The sequence below is a fragment of the Salmo trutta genome, chromosome 35, assembly GCF_901001165.1.
Source record: "Salmo trutta chromosome 35, fSalTru1.1, whole genome shotgun sequence".
Classification (NCBI taxonomy): Eukaryota; Metazoa; Chordata; class Actinopteri; order Salmoniformes; family Salmonidae; genus Salmo; species Salmo trutta.
The window spans coordinates 13527281-13545253 of NC_042991.1; the positions used below are offsets into that span (position 1 = coordinate 13527281).

Below are 17973 nucleotides of genomic sequence, written 5' to 3' on the forward strand. Positions count from 1 at the left end.
ATCTTTGAAAACAGTGTTATTTGCAGCATGCCGTGCCTTTTACTTTAGCTAAATACGTTAACTATGTGCTTTAGTAGGACTTGAAGTTGAATGAATACCCGATAAGCTTGCTGTTGTTGAGCAACAACTTCATATTTAACCTTGCTAGCCAGTTATATATGTGAAGCTGTAGCAAAGTAGTACACTAACCCCGTGGCATACTGTATACTTTTTACTAAACATTATACAATCACAAATAGTATGCAAAGGTGAGTACATACTATGCAGTTTAAGTACATTGTACGCTTCTATGGGTATTCGGACACGGCCAGCGTTTTTCACCACCATCAACAAAACACCAAATGATGGAATTTCTTGTTGAAGAAGGGTATCCGTCCAATAGAGTTCCGGACAGATTGTAGAATCTATGCCAAGGTGCATCGAAGCAGTTCTGGCTCATGGTGGCCCATTTCCCTATTAAAGATGAATTATGTTTGCGTTTCCTTTATTTTGGCAGTTACCTGTATGTGTAAGTGGAACAGCACAGTTAAGCCTCATTTATCAGAGAATCAGACCCAAAATGTACATATCTATATACTAGATTGATAGTCTATTAAATCTGTATTAAGCTTAAAAATGAATTACCCAGGCAAGGAAGTACTGAATAAAATATGATTTATTTGTCAAAGTAGAGAGATCACAGGAGAGATCCCCTAGGATTTTTTCCCCCAGTGGTGGTAAGGGGACTGAAATGACTGCAACACTTGAAGAGTTGCAGTTAGTTTCAGAGTGGGTGGCAAGGACTATGCTAGTCCTAAATATTTCTAAAAGCATTGTATTTGGGACAAATCATTCACCAAACCCTAAAACCTCAACTAAATCTTGTAATAAATAATATGGAAATTGAGCAAGTTGAGGTGACTAAACTACTTGGAGTTACCCTGGATTGTAAAAACTGTCACGGTCAAACATATTTGATACAACAGTAGCTAAGATGGGGAGAAGCATGTCCATGATAAGGCGCTGCTCTACCTTCTTGACAGCACTGTCAACAGCGCAGGTCCTACAGGCCCTGGTTTTGTCGCACCTGGACTACTGTTCAGTAGTGTGGTCAGGTGCCACAAAAAAGTACTTCGGAAAATTGCAATTGGTTCAGAACAGGGCAGTAGGCCCTTGGATGTACACAGAGCTGATACTACGAATATGCGTGTCAATCTCTCCTGTCTCAAAGTGGAGGAGAGATTGACTTCATCACTGCTTGTATTTAAGAGAGGTATTGACATGTTGAATGCCCCGAGCTGTCTGTAAAGTAAATGCACGTTACTCTTTTTGTGCGAGTGTTTACCCAGCTATCAGGGAAAAATGCACTGAAAGTATAAAAAGCGTTACTTCATTCACCACCAATGGCAATTAGCTTTTACCCACCAATTTTATTTACCACTACATCACTGGATAGAACGTCCTGTAACATGTGAAACAACTGAAACTCTTTGGCCAGAATTCAATATTTGCAGATAGTTTTCTGCACTGTTTTCAGAAGTGCATTTGACTTGCAGAGCAGCATGTCCTGGTTGGAGTGAAATTACACTATTTAGAAACAGTCAGTGCTGTTGCTAGGATGTGCTGCTGTCTGTACTGATTGGGATAAACCACAGGACTGCCGATTTCTAAATCAAGTGTCGGCTCCCTCCAACAGGCACACACTGCTGTGCAAATGAAACTTCAGAAGTGTAGTGCAAAATATATATATATATATATATATGCAATAGCCTATATTACATTCGGTTGTGAAAAGAAAAGAAAAGCAGAACATGTCTGCTGCTAAAAATGTATTTAGATTTATTTTTAAAAGGTATAGACATGGTTTGTCAGGATTTTCTTATCATTTGGCTCATAATACTTCCATACTTTTTCTACCATCTCTCTCCTTTTAAATGCATATAGGCTTCACTATGGAATGTCGAAGCACAAAGTAAGGCAACAGTCCTGCCATCCTGCAGTGTCCACACTCCTCCAGTGTGCATTCCTTGCTGGAATCACCCTTGAATCACCTGATACAAAATCCCTTTGTGGTTACAATATTGCCAGGAAAACTAGAGCATCTAAAGTGTGCGGGTCCCTATCATTTTCCCATTTGGCACTTTTCTGTATCCTGCAACTGTAAATGTTTGTCGGATTTAGGTAGCATCGTTCAGGCCCAATTCGCCTGTGGTTTCAAGTCTCTTGGTAACGCTGTTGGTGACGGACCGTGGTCTGTTTGGCAGCCCTCTCACTCCTTCCTCCCACACCCCACACAGGCAGCTGGCTCTGGGGAGGTGGGGGGCGAACACCACCTCCAGCCTGCGAGGGGCGCTGGTACCTCCCTGCTCCCCGGTGCCCACACAGCCCGGGAGGCGGCGCAGCATCAGCCTCACCATCACCTGGTTGGCCCAGGCCATGCCCAGGGCGGGCAGCACCTTATTGTCCACCAACCTGGGAAAGAAGCGTGCGTGAGGACGGACACACACACGCCGTCAATAATGTCTGATCCCTGACCCCACTCTCCGAGGGTGTCTCAGGGGGAGTGGGGTATGCAAACACCACTTTTTCCAATTCACACTCTACATGTGTGAAATAGGACAAATGTAAGCACCCACCTAATTATTACTACTACTACACGAAGACACAAAGCCATACACACACCTACACTCGTATCGCTCTATGCTAGTAAATATATCAGGAGACTCAAACAACTTACCCAAAGTTACAGTGTGCTGGATCAGGCCCATCCATTACATCTGTCACCTGAAGAGGTACGGTGCAATAACTCATTACATTATTCTGAACATACCGCTAGCTTTTGTTTATCTATAGGGTCAGGCTACTATAACATCATTACATTATACAATATCAATAGAACACATCCAACATTATTCATTTTATTGATCCTTTATTTAAACAGCAAAGTCACATTGAGATTAGCACGTCCTTTTCAAGTGAGCCAAGAATAATAATACGTCATCTGACATGCATGTATAGCAGCTGACCTGGGTGAAATACTCTACGTATATACTCGAGTTTGCACTTTTGGAACTATTCCAGTGTTTCCCTTCTAGTACCAGGAAAACCTAAATAGTCTGATATAGTGCATTTGACCCAGGTCTGCTGAGCAGTTAAGGCTCTTCCCTACCTGGTTGATGCACAGCACCGGGGTACTGTAGTTGTGACTCAGGTGGTGGAGAGTGGCGGCAAAGGCCAGCATGTGGCGGGCTCTCTCGATGCCCTCGTCCGCCTGGAACTCGCTGCGGAACAGGGCCGCCACTGAGTCCACCACCACCAGCCGAACAAGGCCCCGGGAGAGCAGAATGGGCACCCGCTGGGACACGCAGGCCTGCAGCGCACCCTGTTGGGACAGCACAGAAACACTGGTCACATGTATATTAGGAAGCACAGGTGACCAGAAAGTATTAGCACAGGTGACCAGAAAGTATTAGCACAGGTGAGATGAGAGAGCATACGGTTCTTACAGTCTCACTAGAACAGCTTATGGAATGCTCCTCATCATGTTTGAACCAAAATCTTTTGTATCTTTTATTTCTGCAATAAATGGGAACATAACCCAACTACTTATCTACGGCTGGAAAGCCAATTCCATGTGGACACGTCATGAACTGCTCTCAACCTGTGCCAGTGGCGTTTTATAGGAATTCTCCACTAAAGTCGGTGTCTATTGCACCGCTGTCTTACCAGATCGGCAGCATGCTCTATATAGATGTTGTCGCTGAAACGGATGCTCCGTATCAGGGCCTGGGAAAGTTCTGGCCGCAGCCGAGCCTGCTGGGTAATGAGCTGCCGCAAACGCTTGATGGGAAACGAGTCTTCTGTGCAAATATACACAGCTCCTGCAGGTGTAAAGACACATGCACATACAAAATATCATGTCATAAGCCTCCCTATCTGCCAATAATTAAAAAGTTACAATATTTAGACAATACGGTTTACAGGCAGAACATCAGGACAAAACACTGGCAACAAAGAGCTGGGTCGCATTTCTTAAGGCATGCAATTGAAAACGTTTTAAAATGTTTTGCAACAAATTAAAATTAGTGTTCCTTATTGGACAGGCTAGTCCAGTTCGTCCCTCCCAGATTCAGTCCATTTTATCCATTTGATCACCTGAATTGAGCCCTCCATACGCCAGTGGGTACTGCACAGAAAGACACAGCTGCAAGCCAAACTGCGTCTTTCCTGCACTGCTCTCCCCTGCCAGTTCTGTGATGCCGCTCAACGGTACACCACCTCGCAGTAGAGCATCCAGAACGGGGCAAGCCCAACTTAGCTTGTGTCCAGGTTCCAAAGAGGGACACTCTCCACGGTGCACTTGTAAGGCTGTGTGAAAACAAACAATCCTTTAGTTGAATAATAGAATATAACTTGTTTTACAATTTTTTTATTTTTTTTAGTCATTTAGCAGACGCTCTTATCCAGAGCGACTTACAGTAGTGAGTGCATACATTTTTATTTCTCCGTACTGGTCCCCCGTGGGAATCGAACCCACAACCCTGGCGTTGCTAACACCATGCTCTACCAACTGAGCCACACGGGACAAATCACTTCTGGGTGGCTGGATAGTGGTAGAGCGCATCTCCAACTCTGGTGAGTTACTGGGTGTGCAGGCTTTTGTTAATTAATGCAATGCTGCAAAGGACTGAAAACAGCTCGGTTACTTTTTAAACCTCCTGTTTTGGACTCAACCAGTGTAACTTTTTCCATTTAAATTAAACTAGGCTACTTTTCCCATTCGCTAGTCAGAAAAAAAAGTCTGCCCTGCCCTCTCTCACTAGAATGAACGACATGCATCTTCTAGCAATCTATTGATTGAACAGGCGCCTGTCAGTCGCAAGGTGAGCGATGACAGAGAAACACTGCTGGTTTGACAGTCTGCTATCTGTCCCACCTCCCGGTACCTGTGGGCAGTGTGATTTGTGTTCAGTGGTTGGCTGCAGTCAAATCTCTTTACATGGAGGAGAGCACGACGCTCCTTCATCGTCTCTTTGTGTGAATTTCAGGGCTATACAGTGCGACCATTTTACTCACATATGCACCTAAAAATAGATGTGTGTGTGTGTGTGTGTGTGAACTGAAAAAGTATGACCACGTGCGAGTTGTGATTTATAGCAAACAAAAATCCTGCCGTAGCCATTCTCAAAGTATTTCTGCCGTTTTGTTTCATAACTGGTAGCCAATCACACAAAGAACCATAGAAAAAGGAATCATTTATTTGCAAAGAACTACGTAGTCCCATATATCCTACCTTGTGCGCACCATTTTACTTAGAGAAAAGAAAGAGCAGGCGAGACAGCGAGGGAGGGAGGGGCAGGCAGACAGCCAGAACCGTGCGCATAGGCTATATCTTCGTAATCTTTATCACAATGTCTTGTAATGACAAATTCACCAAATACACTGCTCAAAAAAATAAAGAGAACACTTAAACACAATGTAACTCCAAGTCAATCACACTTCTGTGAAATCAAACTGTCCACTTAGGAAGCAACACTGATTGACAATACATTTCACATGCTGTTGTGCAAATGGAATAGACAACAGGTGGAAATTATAGGCAATTAGCAAGACACCCCCAATAAAGGAGTGGTTCTGCAGGTGGTGACCACAGACCACTTCTCAGTTCCAATGCTTCCTGGCTGATGTTTTGGTCACTTTTGAATGCTGGCGGTGCTTTCACTCTAGTGGTAGCATGAGACGGAGTCTACAGCCCACACAAGTGGCTCAGGTAGTGCAGCTCATCCAGGATGGCACATCAATGCGAGCTGTGGCAAGAAGGTTTGCTGTGTCTGTCAGCGTAGTGTCCAGAGCATGGAGGCGCTACCAGGAGACAGGCCAGTACATCAGGAGACGTGGAGGAGGCCGTAGGAGGGCAACAACCCAGCAGCAGGACTGCTACCTCCGCCTTTGTGCAAGGAGGAGCACTGCCAGAGCCCTGCAAAATGACCTCCAGCAGGCCACAAATGTGCATGCGTCTGCTCAAACGGTCAGAAACAGACTCCATGAGGGTGGTATGAGGGCCCGACGTCCACAGGTGGGGGTTGTGCTTACAGCCCAACACCGTGCAGGACGTTTGGCATTTGCCAGAGAACACCAAGATTGGCAAATTCGCCACTGGCGCCCTGTGCTCTTCACAGATGAAAGCAGGTTCACACTGAGCACATGTGACAGACGTGACAGTCTGGAGACGCCGTGGAGAACGTTCTGCTGCCTGCAACATCCTCCAGCATGACCGGTTTGGTGGTGGGTCAGTCATGGTGTGGGGTGGCATTTCTTTGGGGGGCCGCACAGCCCTCCATGTGCTCGCCAGAGGTAGCCTGACTGCCATTAGGTACCGAGATGAGATCCTCAGACCCCTTGTGAGACCATATGCTGGTGCGGTTGGCCCTGGGTTCCTCCTAATGCAAGACAATGCTAGACCTCATGTGGCTGGAGTGTGTCAGCAGTTCCTGCAAGAGGAAGGCATTGATGCTATGGACTGGTCCGCCCGTTCCCCAGACCTGAATCCAATTTAGCACATCTGGGACATCATGTCTCGCTCCATCCACCAACGCCACGTTGCACCACAGACTGTCCAGGAGTTGGCAGATGCTTTAGTCCAGGTCTGGGAGGAGATCCCTCATGAGACCATCCGCCACCTCATCAGGAGCATGCCCAGGCGTTGTAGGGAGGTCATACAGGCACATGGAGGCCACACACACACTACTGAGCCTCATTTTGACTTGTTTTAAGGACATTACATCAAAGTTGGATCAGCCTGTAGTGTGGTTTTCCACTTTAATTTTGAGTGTGACTCCAAATCCAGACCTCCATGGGTTGATAAATTGGATGTCCATTGATTATTTTTGTGTGATTTTGTCAGCACATTCAACTATGTAAAGAATAAAGTATAAAATAAAATTATTTCATTCATTCAGATCTAGGATGTGTTATTTTAGTGTTCCCTTTATTTTTTTGAGCAGTATATATTAAAGTACAGATTAGACTATTACTGAGTATGGGCTAATATATTTTACATAATGCCAGTGAATTGAAGCTGAAAATTGCCAAATGTGACACTTTAATTAGGCCTAAATCTTCAACCATGACTCCAAGAAGCATAGTATAGTACAGTTCTTAATGTCCAATTGATATGATAGTCTCGAACCTACTTCGTCCAGTTTATTCTCCAGGGATTCCACATTTGTCGATAGAACATAGGGTAGAGGCGGTTTATTCACTCGCCGCCGTAGTTTCACCAAGGTTATTGCACGTCGGCCCCCATAGCGCCATCTTTTTAGCTTCCGAGTGTCGGGGATAAGGGCCTGGTCCGGAATTAGCAATATGTCCTGTGCCGAAGACTCATTGAAGGACCCTTTCAGACCACTGCAATTTAGCTGGTACAGCATTGAAATTTAAATTTATTTAAAAAAAAAATGCAGTTTACAAGTTTAGATAATTGACAATAAAAAGGTACAACAAATAAAATAGTTGACAAATAGTTTGACAATGTAAGCTTTTAAAGTATATCAAACTCAACCATTCATCTTAAAAAAAGATCCTCAATCTACACACAATACCCCATAAAGACAAAGTAAAAACAGGTTTAGAAATGTTTGCGAATTTATTAAAAAATAACCTGAAATATCACATTTGCATAAGTATTCAGACCTTTTACTCAGTACTTTGTTGAAGTATCTTTGGCAGCGATTACAGCCTTGAGTCTTCTTGGGTATGACGCTACAAGCTTGGCACACCTGTATTTGGGAAGTTTCTCCCATTCTTCTCCAAAGATCCTCACAAGCTCTGTCAGGTTGGATGGGGAGCGTCGCTGCACAGCTATTTTCAGGTCTCTCCAGAGATGTTTGATCAGGTTCAAGTCTGGGCTCTGGCTAGGCCACTCAAGGACATTGAGACTTGTCCTTAAGCCACACCTGTTTTGTCTTGGCTGTGTGCTTGGGTCGTTGTCCCGTTGGAAGGTGAACCTTCGCTCCAGTCGGAGGTCCTGTATGCTCTGGAGCAGGTTTTCATCAAGGATCTCGGTACTTTCCTCATCTTTCCCTCGATCCTGACTAGTCTCCCAGTCCCTGCTGCTGAAAAACATCCCCAATGCATTATGTTGCCACCACCATTGCTTCACCGTAGGGATGGTGACAAGTTTCCTCCAGACGTGACGGTTGGCATTCAGGCCAAAGAGTTCAATCTTGGTTTCATCAGACCAGAGAATCTTGTTTCTCATGGTCTGAGAGTCCTTTAAAAGTGCCTTTTGGCACACTCCAAGTGGGCTGTCATGTGTCTTTTACTTAGGAGTGGCTTCCATCTGGCCACACTACAATAAAGGCCTGATTGGTGGAGTGCTGCAAAGATGGTTGCCCTTCTGGAAGGTTCACCAGTCTCCACATATGAACTCTGCCAGAGTTACCATCTGGTTCTTGGTCACCTCCCTGACCAAGGCCCTTCTGCCCCGATTGCTCAGTTTGGCCGGCGGCCAGCTCTAGGAAGAGTGTTGGTGGTTCTAATCTTCTTCCATTTAAGAGTGATGGAGGCCCCTGTGTTCATGGGGACCTTCCATGCTGAAGAAATGTTTTGGTACCCTTCCACAGATCTGTGCCAACACAATCCTGTCTCGGAGCTCTACGGACAATTCCTTCGACCTCATGGCTTGGTTTTTGCTCTGACATGCACTGTTAATTGTGGGACCTTATATAGACAGGTGTGCGCCTTTCCAAATCATGTCCAATCAATTGAATTTACCACAGGTGAACTCCAATCAAGTTGTAGAAACATCTCAAGGATGATCAATGGAAACAGGATGCACCTGAGCTCAATTTTGAGTCTCATAACAAAAGGGTATGAATACATATGCAAATAAGGTTGTTGTTTTGTATTTCTAAAAACCTGTTTTCGCATTGTTATTATGGGGTATTGATTGATGAGTAAAAAAAATGTTGTTGTCAATTATAGAATAAGGCTGTAACGTAAGAAAATGTTGAAAAAGTAAAGGGGTCTGAATACTTTCCGAATGCATGTTGACATGATTTTGCTGTACAAAACAAATCTATGCAAATGTATGGTTTGCATCACTTAATGCCGGTCACATTTCAAGTGACTATGCTAGGTTTTGAAATTCCTATGCTTTTTGACAACATACGAGACCATTCAGACGAGCAGAGTTTTAAGCACAAAGTCAGCATTAACAATAGGCCTGCGTAATAAAATAAAGACACTACTTCGAAAAAATCTCACACCATAGTTCTGAATTTGCAAGGTATCTTTATATTTTATTTCGGCACAACTTAAAATGTGGCACTGACTCGCCCATGGATTGATGTTCCACCATTGTCTCAATGAAGAGTTTGGCGATCGACTAGCCATGTGAGACACGTACGCGCAGTTACAAGCCTGACAGTTATGCCCCATTTATTTTGTGATGCATTTCATTACACTTGCCCCGCTACTGAATAGACAAGTGTAGTGTTTGTAACGCAAGCTGGAGGAGAGCCTGTCTCTCAACAGAGATCACATTTAATTTGGGAGATTGCAAAAATGACCTTTTCATTCAAGACAAATATATCGTTACAGGTGATAATAAAACATGTTTTGTTTAGTTACTTTTTCCTCAACTTGTTTCTCTAACTTTAGCTTGCACTGCAGAGCAGATATCTAGCTAGCTAAAAGCTAGGTTGACGATATCACTGTAGCTAGAGACCTCGACCTATAATTATCATTAAAAACAAACGTCATTACCATCACAAACTCAGCAAAAAAATAAACGTCCCTTTTTCAGGACCCTGTCTTTCAAAGAGAATTCGTAAAAATCCAAAGAACTTCACAGATCTTCATTGTAAAGGGTTTAAACACTGTTTCCCATGCTTGTTCAATGAACCATACACAATTAATCTAGCCAGCACTAAAACACCCGTCTAAACGTAGCTAGCTAGTTGGTGTGTTAGTGCTGGAATCAAAATCTGCACACCCAGTAGTTCTCCATGTTTGGAGTTGGAGAACCCTGCAATAGAATAGAGCACGCCTACCTGTTACAGGTGAATGTCTGCGGTAAGAGACAGCAACAGCTGTGTGCAGGTGTTGCACGTCTGACTTTGACAGGTGGGTGAGTCGTTGTAGATCCGGACCCGAGAGACTGAGAATCTCCCTCGCTGATTTCACATTAGCTAAGATCAACATAAATTAATAATGAGCAGATGCACCTACAGCATACATTTTAACACCACAACATTGACTAGCAAAGCAAAATGTTGTAGATACAGTGCCTTCAGATGGTATATACACACCTATTGACTTTTTCCAGATGTTTTGTATTACAGCCTGAATTTAAAATGGATTACATTTAGATTTTTTGTGACTGGCCTACACACTATAACCCGTATATTAATAAAAAATGAAAAGCTAAAATGTTTTGAGTCCAGTATTCAACCCCTTTGTTCTGGCAAGCCTAAATAAGTTCAGGAGTAAACATGTGCTTAACAAGTCACATAATAAGTTGCATGGACTCACTGTTTGCAATAATAGTGTTTAACATTCTTTTTTAATGACTAGCTCATCTCTGTACCCCACACATACAGATAATTGTAAGGTCCCTCAGTGGAGCAGTGAATTTCAACACACAAGACAAGGGAGGTTTTCCATTGCCTCGCAAAGAAGGACACCTATTGGTAAATGGGAGACATTGAATGTCATTGAATGAACATTGAATATCCATTTGAGCACGGTGAAGTTATTAATTACACTTTGGATGGTATATCAATATACCCACTCACTACAAAAATACAGGTGTCCTTCCTAACTCAGTTGCTGCAGAAGGAAACAGCTCAGGGATTTCACAATGAGGCCAATGGTGACTTTAAAACAGTTAGAGTTGAATGTGATAGTATTGTAAATACAGTTTTCTCCTAACCTAATTGAGAGTGAAAAAGAAGCCTGTACAGAACAAAAATATTCCTAAACCTACATTCTGTTTGTAACAAGGCACTGAAGTAATACTGCCAAAAATGTGGCAAAGCAATTCACTTTTTGGCCTGAATACAAAGTGTTGTACTGGATAAGCATAGTGATGGCTGCATTATGTTATGGATATGCTCCAAACATATTACTGAGTACCACTCTCCATATTTTCAAGCATAGTGATGGCTGCATTATGTTATGGGTATGCTTGTAATCATTAAGAACTGGTGAGTTTGAGATAAAAAAAACAGAATGGAGCTAAGCACAGGCAAAATCCTAGAAGAAAACCTGGTTCAGTCTGATTGCCACCAGACACTGGGAGATTAATTCACCTTTAAGCAGGACAATAACCTAAAACACAAGGACAAATCTACACTACAGTTGCTTACCAAGAAGACAGTGAATGTTCCTGAGTGGCCGAGTTACAGTTGTGACTTAAATCTATTTGAAAATCTGTCAAGACCTGAAAATGGTTGTCTAGCAATGATCAACAACCAATTTGAATTTTGAAAAGAATAAAATCGCAAATGTTGCACAATCCAGGAGTGGAAAGCTCTTTGAGACCTACCCAGAAAGACTCAGCTATAATTTCTGCCAAAGGTGCCTCTACAAAATATTGACTCAGAGTTGTGAATACTTATGTAAATAAGATATTTCTACATTTAATTTTCAATAAATTTGAGAAAAAAAATCCTAAAACATGGTTTTCACTTTGTCATTATGGGGTATTGTTTGTAGATGCGTGATAGTTTTTTATATATATATATATATATATATATAAAAAACTATTTCATAAATTTTGAATTCAGTCTAATACAACAAAATGTGGAATAAGTCAAGGGGTATAACATTAGCTAAGTTTCCATGTCATATGGCAATAAAACACAGGTGGTTGGTGGGACCTTAATTGGAAAGGATGGGCTCATGGTAATAGCCTACCACAGTATGAGTCATAACACCCATAAGACTTAACAGTCAAACACGGAAATGGTTCCAATTGTTTTCCCACCACTAGTTTTATCCATTGTGAATTTTAGAAACACTTCAAATAATGGCTGTGTATCATGTAGGCTTTCCCTGGTGTGATGTTTTCATAACCGTGTACATCTCTCTCAGACAAGGTGACTTATCAATATATTCGGCTGTATTTACCCCCCTGAAATGAAATACTAATTAGCTGCTATCATACAGCACTACAAATGCCTGTCTCAAGCTTCACATCACCTCATCAGGGTCATGACCTGGACAAGACAGTCGAATCGAGGCAAAGGTAAGAATCTCTGGATTAACTATCTAAATGTTAGCTAAATGTATTAATAAATTAGCTAAAGTTTATAAAAATGGACAATTCAATTAAATATGCCTGTAATCTAGCTAGCTAGCTCACGGTCAGATAATTAGCACTAGGGTACATTAGCCATCTACTTGTCTAGTCATGTAAATGCATGAGAACCTTCTTTGGCTTTTATAAACCAACAGTCTAGCTTGCTAGTTAACTTAAATGGTGAAGCTAGGGCTAGGCGTGCTTGATAATGTTAGTTTGTGTCTGGGTGAGGGGTGGGACGTACTACTTGACTTGTAACTACCCTAGCTAGCTATATTATTTTAGTCTGAATTTGATAGGTTTCAGCATCCTCACAAGTCAACAGTGTGCTTACTTTCCTGCAGGAAAACATTGATATGTTTGCTGTAACGCTCTGGTCAGCAGATCATTAGTATAGCTAGTAGGCAAAGTTATGCAACCTTGTTTAGTCCTACTGCCTATAGTGGGTTTTTAATTAATTGGTACTCAAAACGTTTGCTTTTTAGGTAGAATTACTGTCATGTTATTGATGCCAAATTGGAAACCTTATTTGCTCCTTCTCTATTCCAGAACCAGTGGGTGTGCATGAGTCTTGCCACCTCTCAACTAGGTAAGCTGTTTCAACCTGGAACACTATTCTCCTGCTCTAGTCTGTTTCAGTCATTGCAGGAAGTCCTGAAGACCAGATGTGTGTGACGAATTTTGTCCCAGCTCGAACACCGGACTTAAATAATCAACATACTGAATCATGACAATAGGCTATTTGTAATCAGGTATGGGCTGGGCTGGAACAAAAGCTTATACACACTCCTGCCATTCAGATCTGGATTGGGGAAGGGGGGTATTGATATATAATGCATGCTCCACTCTCAAGTTGAACTTGTTGACTGATGCCATGAAAGCCAACCACCCTCAAGCTACCCCTTATTCCACACTGTGCCTTTTATGCCCCATAGTCCCTCAACTTTGGGCACTTTGGAGTACTCCATCTGATCTCTTTATAGATGCAGACCCAAAGACATTCAAACAGCATTTTGAGAGCAAGCGTTCCAAGTCGCCAATGGTCCCAATACTGACTGGTTGATGTGCAGGCCTAAATGACCACAAACAATTGACCTACAGCTGGGGTAAGATTCTTCCATCATTCACACACAGTAGACATACATGTAAATCACCATGTCTACAAAATGCTGTCATCAATAATGAAGTTGTATTGTCTTAAGGCTCAATTTGTGGAAATGCTGCGATCACTCATCGTCTTTAATGTTGTGATTCACAGACACACGATGACCACAATTTGAATGCTGCAACTGAAACAATGCCGTTGAGGGACACACGCTGAGAGCCCGAATATGACTGGACATGGACCAGATATTTGTGACAACGACCTAAGAGGTGCAGGAGCACAGCAGCACCCTAATGTATGTTTATTCCATGGCCAACCATCTCTGCAGCTACCCCATATTACACACCATGCCTTTTATGCCCCCCTCAACTTCGGACATTTTAGAACTCTCAATCATATCTCTATAAACCCACCCTACCTTCACCCATTTTCCCTATGCTGCTTCCTTCACTTGTTCTCCTCCTGATTTGATAACCTCTAGACTCAGTAACTTGTTTAAAAGTGTTGTGGTGTACTGTGTTGTGTACTTTTTTTCACCTGTGTAATGCTGTCCTGCTAATTCTGGGGTTCAGACTAGGGTTGCAAAGGGTCGGAAACCTTCCAGGAAACTTCCAGAATTTTTCCATGGGAATCGTTCTTAAATTCTTCAAAAAAAGTTTGCTTGTAACAGTTAACTTCTTTTGTGGGATACACAAGGCAATTCTAGGTCTTGTGGCATATTTTGGTTAAACTATCCCCAATTCAATGGAATTGCAACCCTCTGCATGCACATTGGATTCTTCCATAACATGTACAGCTGATCCTCAAGATCTTGCACACTAATGAGATGCTATTGAGCCCACACTATTACACTGTCTGAGCAAAGGACTACATGCTTTCTGGTAAGTTTTCATTACAATACTGGGTGGGGTGAATATATATTTTACATGACATACATTATTTTTTGTTACTAGTAAATAGTAGCCTACAGCAAAGTGTGTTTAAATTATTTCTAATTTGTTAACAATTTCTGTTAGTTCGTTTTTGCTACCATGTGGGTTTTAGCTAGCTTGAGCCTGCTAACCGAGGAGTGTTAATTCACCTGTTTCCATACATGTTTCATTTTAAAACATTTATCTTACAAAGGAGTTGTTTAATCTAACTGCTTAACTATTTATCTGTACATGGAATTGTAAGTTGTTTTTTTTTACTCTTTTTAAAAAAAATGTATAATCTTTACAGGAAAATGCCACAGGCACTATCTGATGTGTGGAGACATTTTACTGCAGCTAATGTAGAAGGAAAAGCTGTGTACATTGGCAAATACTGTGTCAAATCATATGTGAAGAATGCAACAAAGACGCAGAAACATCTGGCCAAGTGCATAAAGTTCCCTCAGCGCTACAGCAAGCAACCTCTGATAAAAGCCCCTCTAGTTCTATTTGAGGTGAAAATTATGAATCAGAAACCTTATCGATAGCAACAGCTCATGGTCCTCCTGGAATCAAAAGTTTTTTTTGACTCAATGGAGGAACGTTGTCAGAAATGATGATGAATGTCTTGCTCGAGCTGTGTATGCAACTGGTTCACCTCTGATGCTCACAGGCAATGTGTAGTGGAAGAGATTTCTGAATGTTCTTCGCCCAGCATAAACCTCTCCAACCAGACATGCTTTATCTACTCATTTGCTGGATGCAGAGTTCAAGTGAAGGTCAAGCAAATCAGAGAAAGCAGACTGTATTGCAATCATCTCTGATGGGTGGTCGAATGTTCGTGGGCAAGGAATAATTAACTATATCATCTCCACCCCTCAACCAGTATTCTACAAGAGCAGACAACAGACAACAGACACACCGGGCTCTACATTGCAGATGAGCTGAAGGCAGTCATCAATGACTTTGGACCACAGAAGGTATTTGCACTGGTGACAGACAATGCTGCGAACATGAAGGCTGCTTGGTCTAAAGTGGAGGAGTCCTACCCTCACATCACACCCATTGGCTGTGCTGCTCATGCATTGCATCTGCTCCTCAAGGACATCATGGCACTGAAAACAATGGATACACTCTACAAGAGAGCCAAGAAAATGGTTAGGTATGTGAAGGGTCATCAAGTTATAGCAACAATCTACCTCACCAAGCAAAGTGAGAAGAATAAGAGCACCACATTGAAGCTGCCCAGCAACACCTGTTGGGGTGGTGTTGTCATCATGTTTGACAGTATCCTGGAGGGGAAGGAGTCTCTCCAAGAAATGGCCATATCACAGTCTGCCGATATGGACAGCCCCATCAAGAGGATCCTCCTGGATGATGTATTTTGGGAGAGAGTGGTAAGCAGCCTGAAACTCCTGAAACCTATAGCAGTAGCCATTGCACAGATTGAGGGAGACAATGCCATCCTGTCTGATGTTCAGACTCTACTTGCAGATGTAAAAGAAAAAAAATCTGTACAGCCCTGCCCACTTCACTGTTGCTCCAAACAGAGGAAACTGTACTTCTGAAATACATCAAAAAGCATGAAGACTTCTGCCTGAAGCCCATACACGTCGCAGCATACATGTTGGACCCCAAGTATGCTGGCAAGAGCATCCTGTCTGGTGCAGAGCTCAACAAGGCCTATGGTGTCATCACTACCGTGTCTCACCAACTGGGCCTGGATGAGGGCAAGGTTCTTGGCAGTCTGGCAAAGTACACTTCCAAGCAAGGGCTTTGGGATTGAGATGCAATATGGCAGTCGTGCCAACATATCTCATCAGCCACCTGGTAGATCTGAGGCTCTTTCCCCGGTTGCCTCCATCATCATCATCCAAATCTCACCAACATCAGCCTCCTCAAGAGCGCAACTGGTCCTTCTTTGGGAACACACACACCAAAGTACGCAACAGGCTGACCAATACAAGGGTTGAAAAATTGGTGGCCATCCGGGCAAATTTGAGGCTTTTTGAGCCTGACAATGAGCCATCCTCAACCAGGTTGGAAAGTGACAGTGAAGATGAGGCCTCAGTCTGATGTTCAAGGAGGTGGACATTGAGGAGCTCCAGGGAGAAGATGTGGAAGCCTGAGAGGATGACAACCAAAGCTTTAGTTTCTAGACTATCATTTTACAGATGTATGTTGAAAATGTTTTTGGGAGATGCGATGGATCATTGGGGATCATTTATTCCCTTTCTTTTGTTGTTCGTGCTGGTCTAACTCCTCAAAATGGAAAAGCAGAAGAATCTGTGCGCTCTCGGGTAATAATAATAGTTCATATGGTGCTCTTCCCAGGTTTGTGACATTGATGAATTAATAATTTTACTTCAATTCATATGTTATGTAGAAAAGGCATATGTACAAATTGTTTACTATTTTGATTTCTTTAAAACAATGTAATTATTGGAGTTCGGGTGTTTGGCGTGATTTGATCAGTGACTAGGTGCATTTTTGTCAAATAAATATACTTATTCATTCATGATTATGGATATATTCTGCAATGAGTTCATCTGGCTTTGAATCTGCAACAGAACATGTCAACAAATTAGTTCTGAATTGCTTTAAAGTTGCACTCCTCGGGAATTCGCTCTGCCATTTACTGGTTGCTAAAATTCTAAATGTTTGCCTTATTTCAGTTTGTGACAAAACAAGCAAGAATCATGTTGAAAATAATTGCAACATCTAAAAATGCTGTGAAATAACTCTTCTATAACCAAAAATATTGTATTTTCAGCTTTTTTGAAGCTGGTGTACAAAAAGTAAACGATGTAATAACGAAACTTAAGAATGGGAAGCATAGCAATTGTGCACATAGAACAGCTCTACAGCTTCTTAAACTTGCTTTCAATGATAATGACAGATTTATAAAAAAACTCACATTTCACTGTGAATTGTTCAGGTCGCCCAAAAGGTTACATATTGCAGCTTTAATACAGCAGTGCATTCTGACACCATGAATTGAAATAGATCTCACCTTGTTCATATAGTTGGCAGAAATTATAAGCGATTAAATAAAGACCTGCACCGGGTGAAGGAGAAGAGGATCTGGTAAAATAACGGTATGTTGCTAGCTATATAGCTTCTTTGCTAAATCTGGCCTCGTATTCATTGAATATTATACACTACATGACCAAAGGTATATGGACACCTGCTCGTAGAACATCTCATTCCAAAATCATGGGCATTAACATGGAGTTTGTCCCTCCTTTGCTGCTATAAAAGCCTCCACTCTTCTGGGAAGGCTTTCCACTAGATGTTGGAACATTGCTGTGAGGACTTGCTTCCATTCAGTCACAAGAGCATTAGTGAGGTCAAGCACTGATGTTGAGCGATTAGGCCTGGCTCACAGTTGGCGTTCCAATTCATCCCAAAGGTGTTTAATGGGGTTGAGGTCAGGGCTCTGTGCAGGCCAGTCAAGTTCCTCCACACAGATCTCGACAAACCATTTCTGTATGGACCTCGCTTTGTGCACGGGGCATTGTCATGCTGAAACAGGAAAGGGCTTTCCCCAAACTGTTGCCAAAGTTGGAAGCACAGAATCTAGAATGTCACTATTCTGTAGCGTTAAGATTCCCCTTCACTGGAAGTAAGGGGCCTAGCCCGAACCAGATCATTATTCCTCCTCCAACAAA

At 42.4% G+C, this 17973-nt stretch overlaps 1 protein-coding gene and 1 non-coding gene across 4 annotated transcripts in view; both read right to left on the reverse strand.

The window, feature by feature from the left end:
• The window catches only part of xrcc3 (X-ray repair complementing defective repair in Chinese hamster cells 3), a 30124-nt gene that overhangs the window by 8501 nt on the left and 3650 nt on the right, over positions 1-17973 (reverse strand). Inside the window, exons 2-7 of one of the 3 annotated variants that reach the window (XM_029733399.1) lie at positions 10035-10172; positions 4135-4347; positions 3706-3860; positions 3149-3361; positions 2717-2763; positions 1384-2451 (exon numbers count right to left, since the gene is read on the reverse strand). In XM_029733399.1, coding sequence (XP_029589259.1) covers positions 2157-2451; positions 2717-2763; positions 3149-3361; positions 3706-3860; positions 4135-4347; positions 10035-10172 — 1061 coding nt within the window. In that variant the 3' untranslated portion in view covers positions 1384-2156. Of the gene's footprint in view, positions 1-1383; positions 2452-2716; positions 2764-3148; positions 3362-3705; positions 3861-4134; positions 4348-10034; positions 10173-17973 lie in introns of those variants that run through there. The other 2 variants (XM_029733401.1, XM_029733400.1) reach the window with 2 other exon arrangements.
• On the reverse strand, positions 4492-4565 carry trnaa-agc (transfer RNA alanine (anticodon AGC)). The gene has a single exon. It is a non-coding gene; the product is annotated as a tRNA-Ala (tRNA).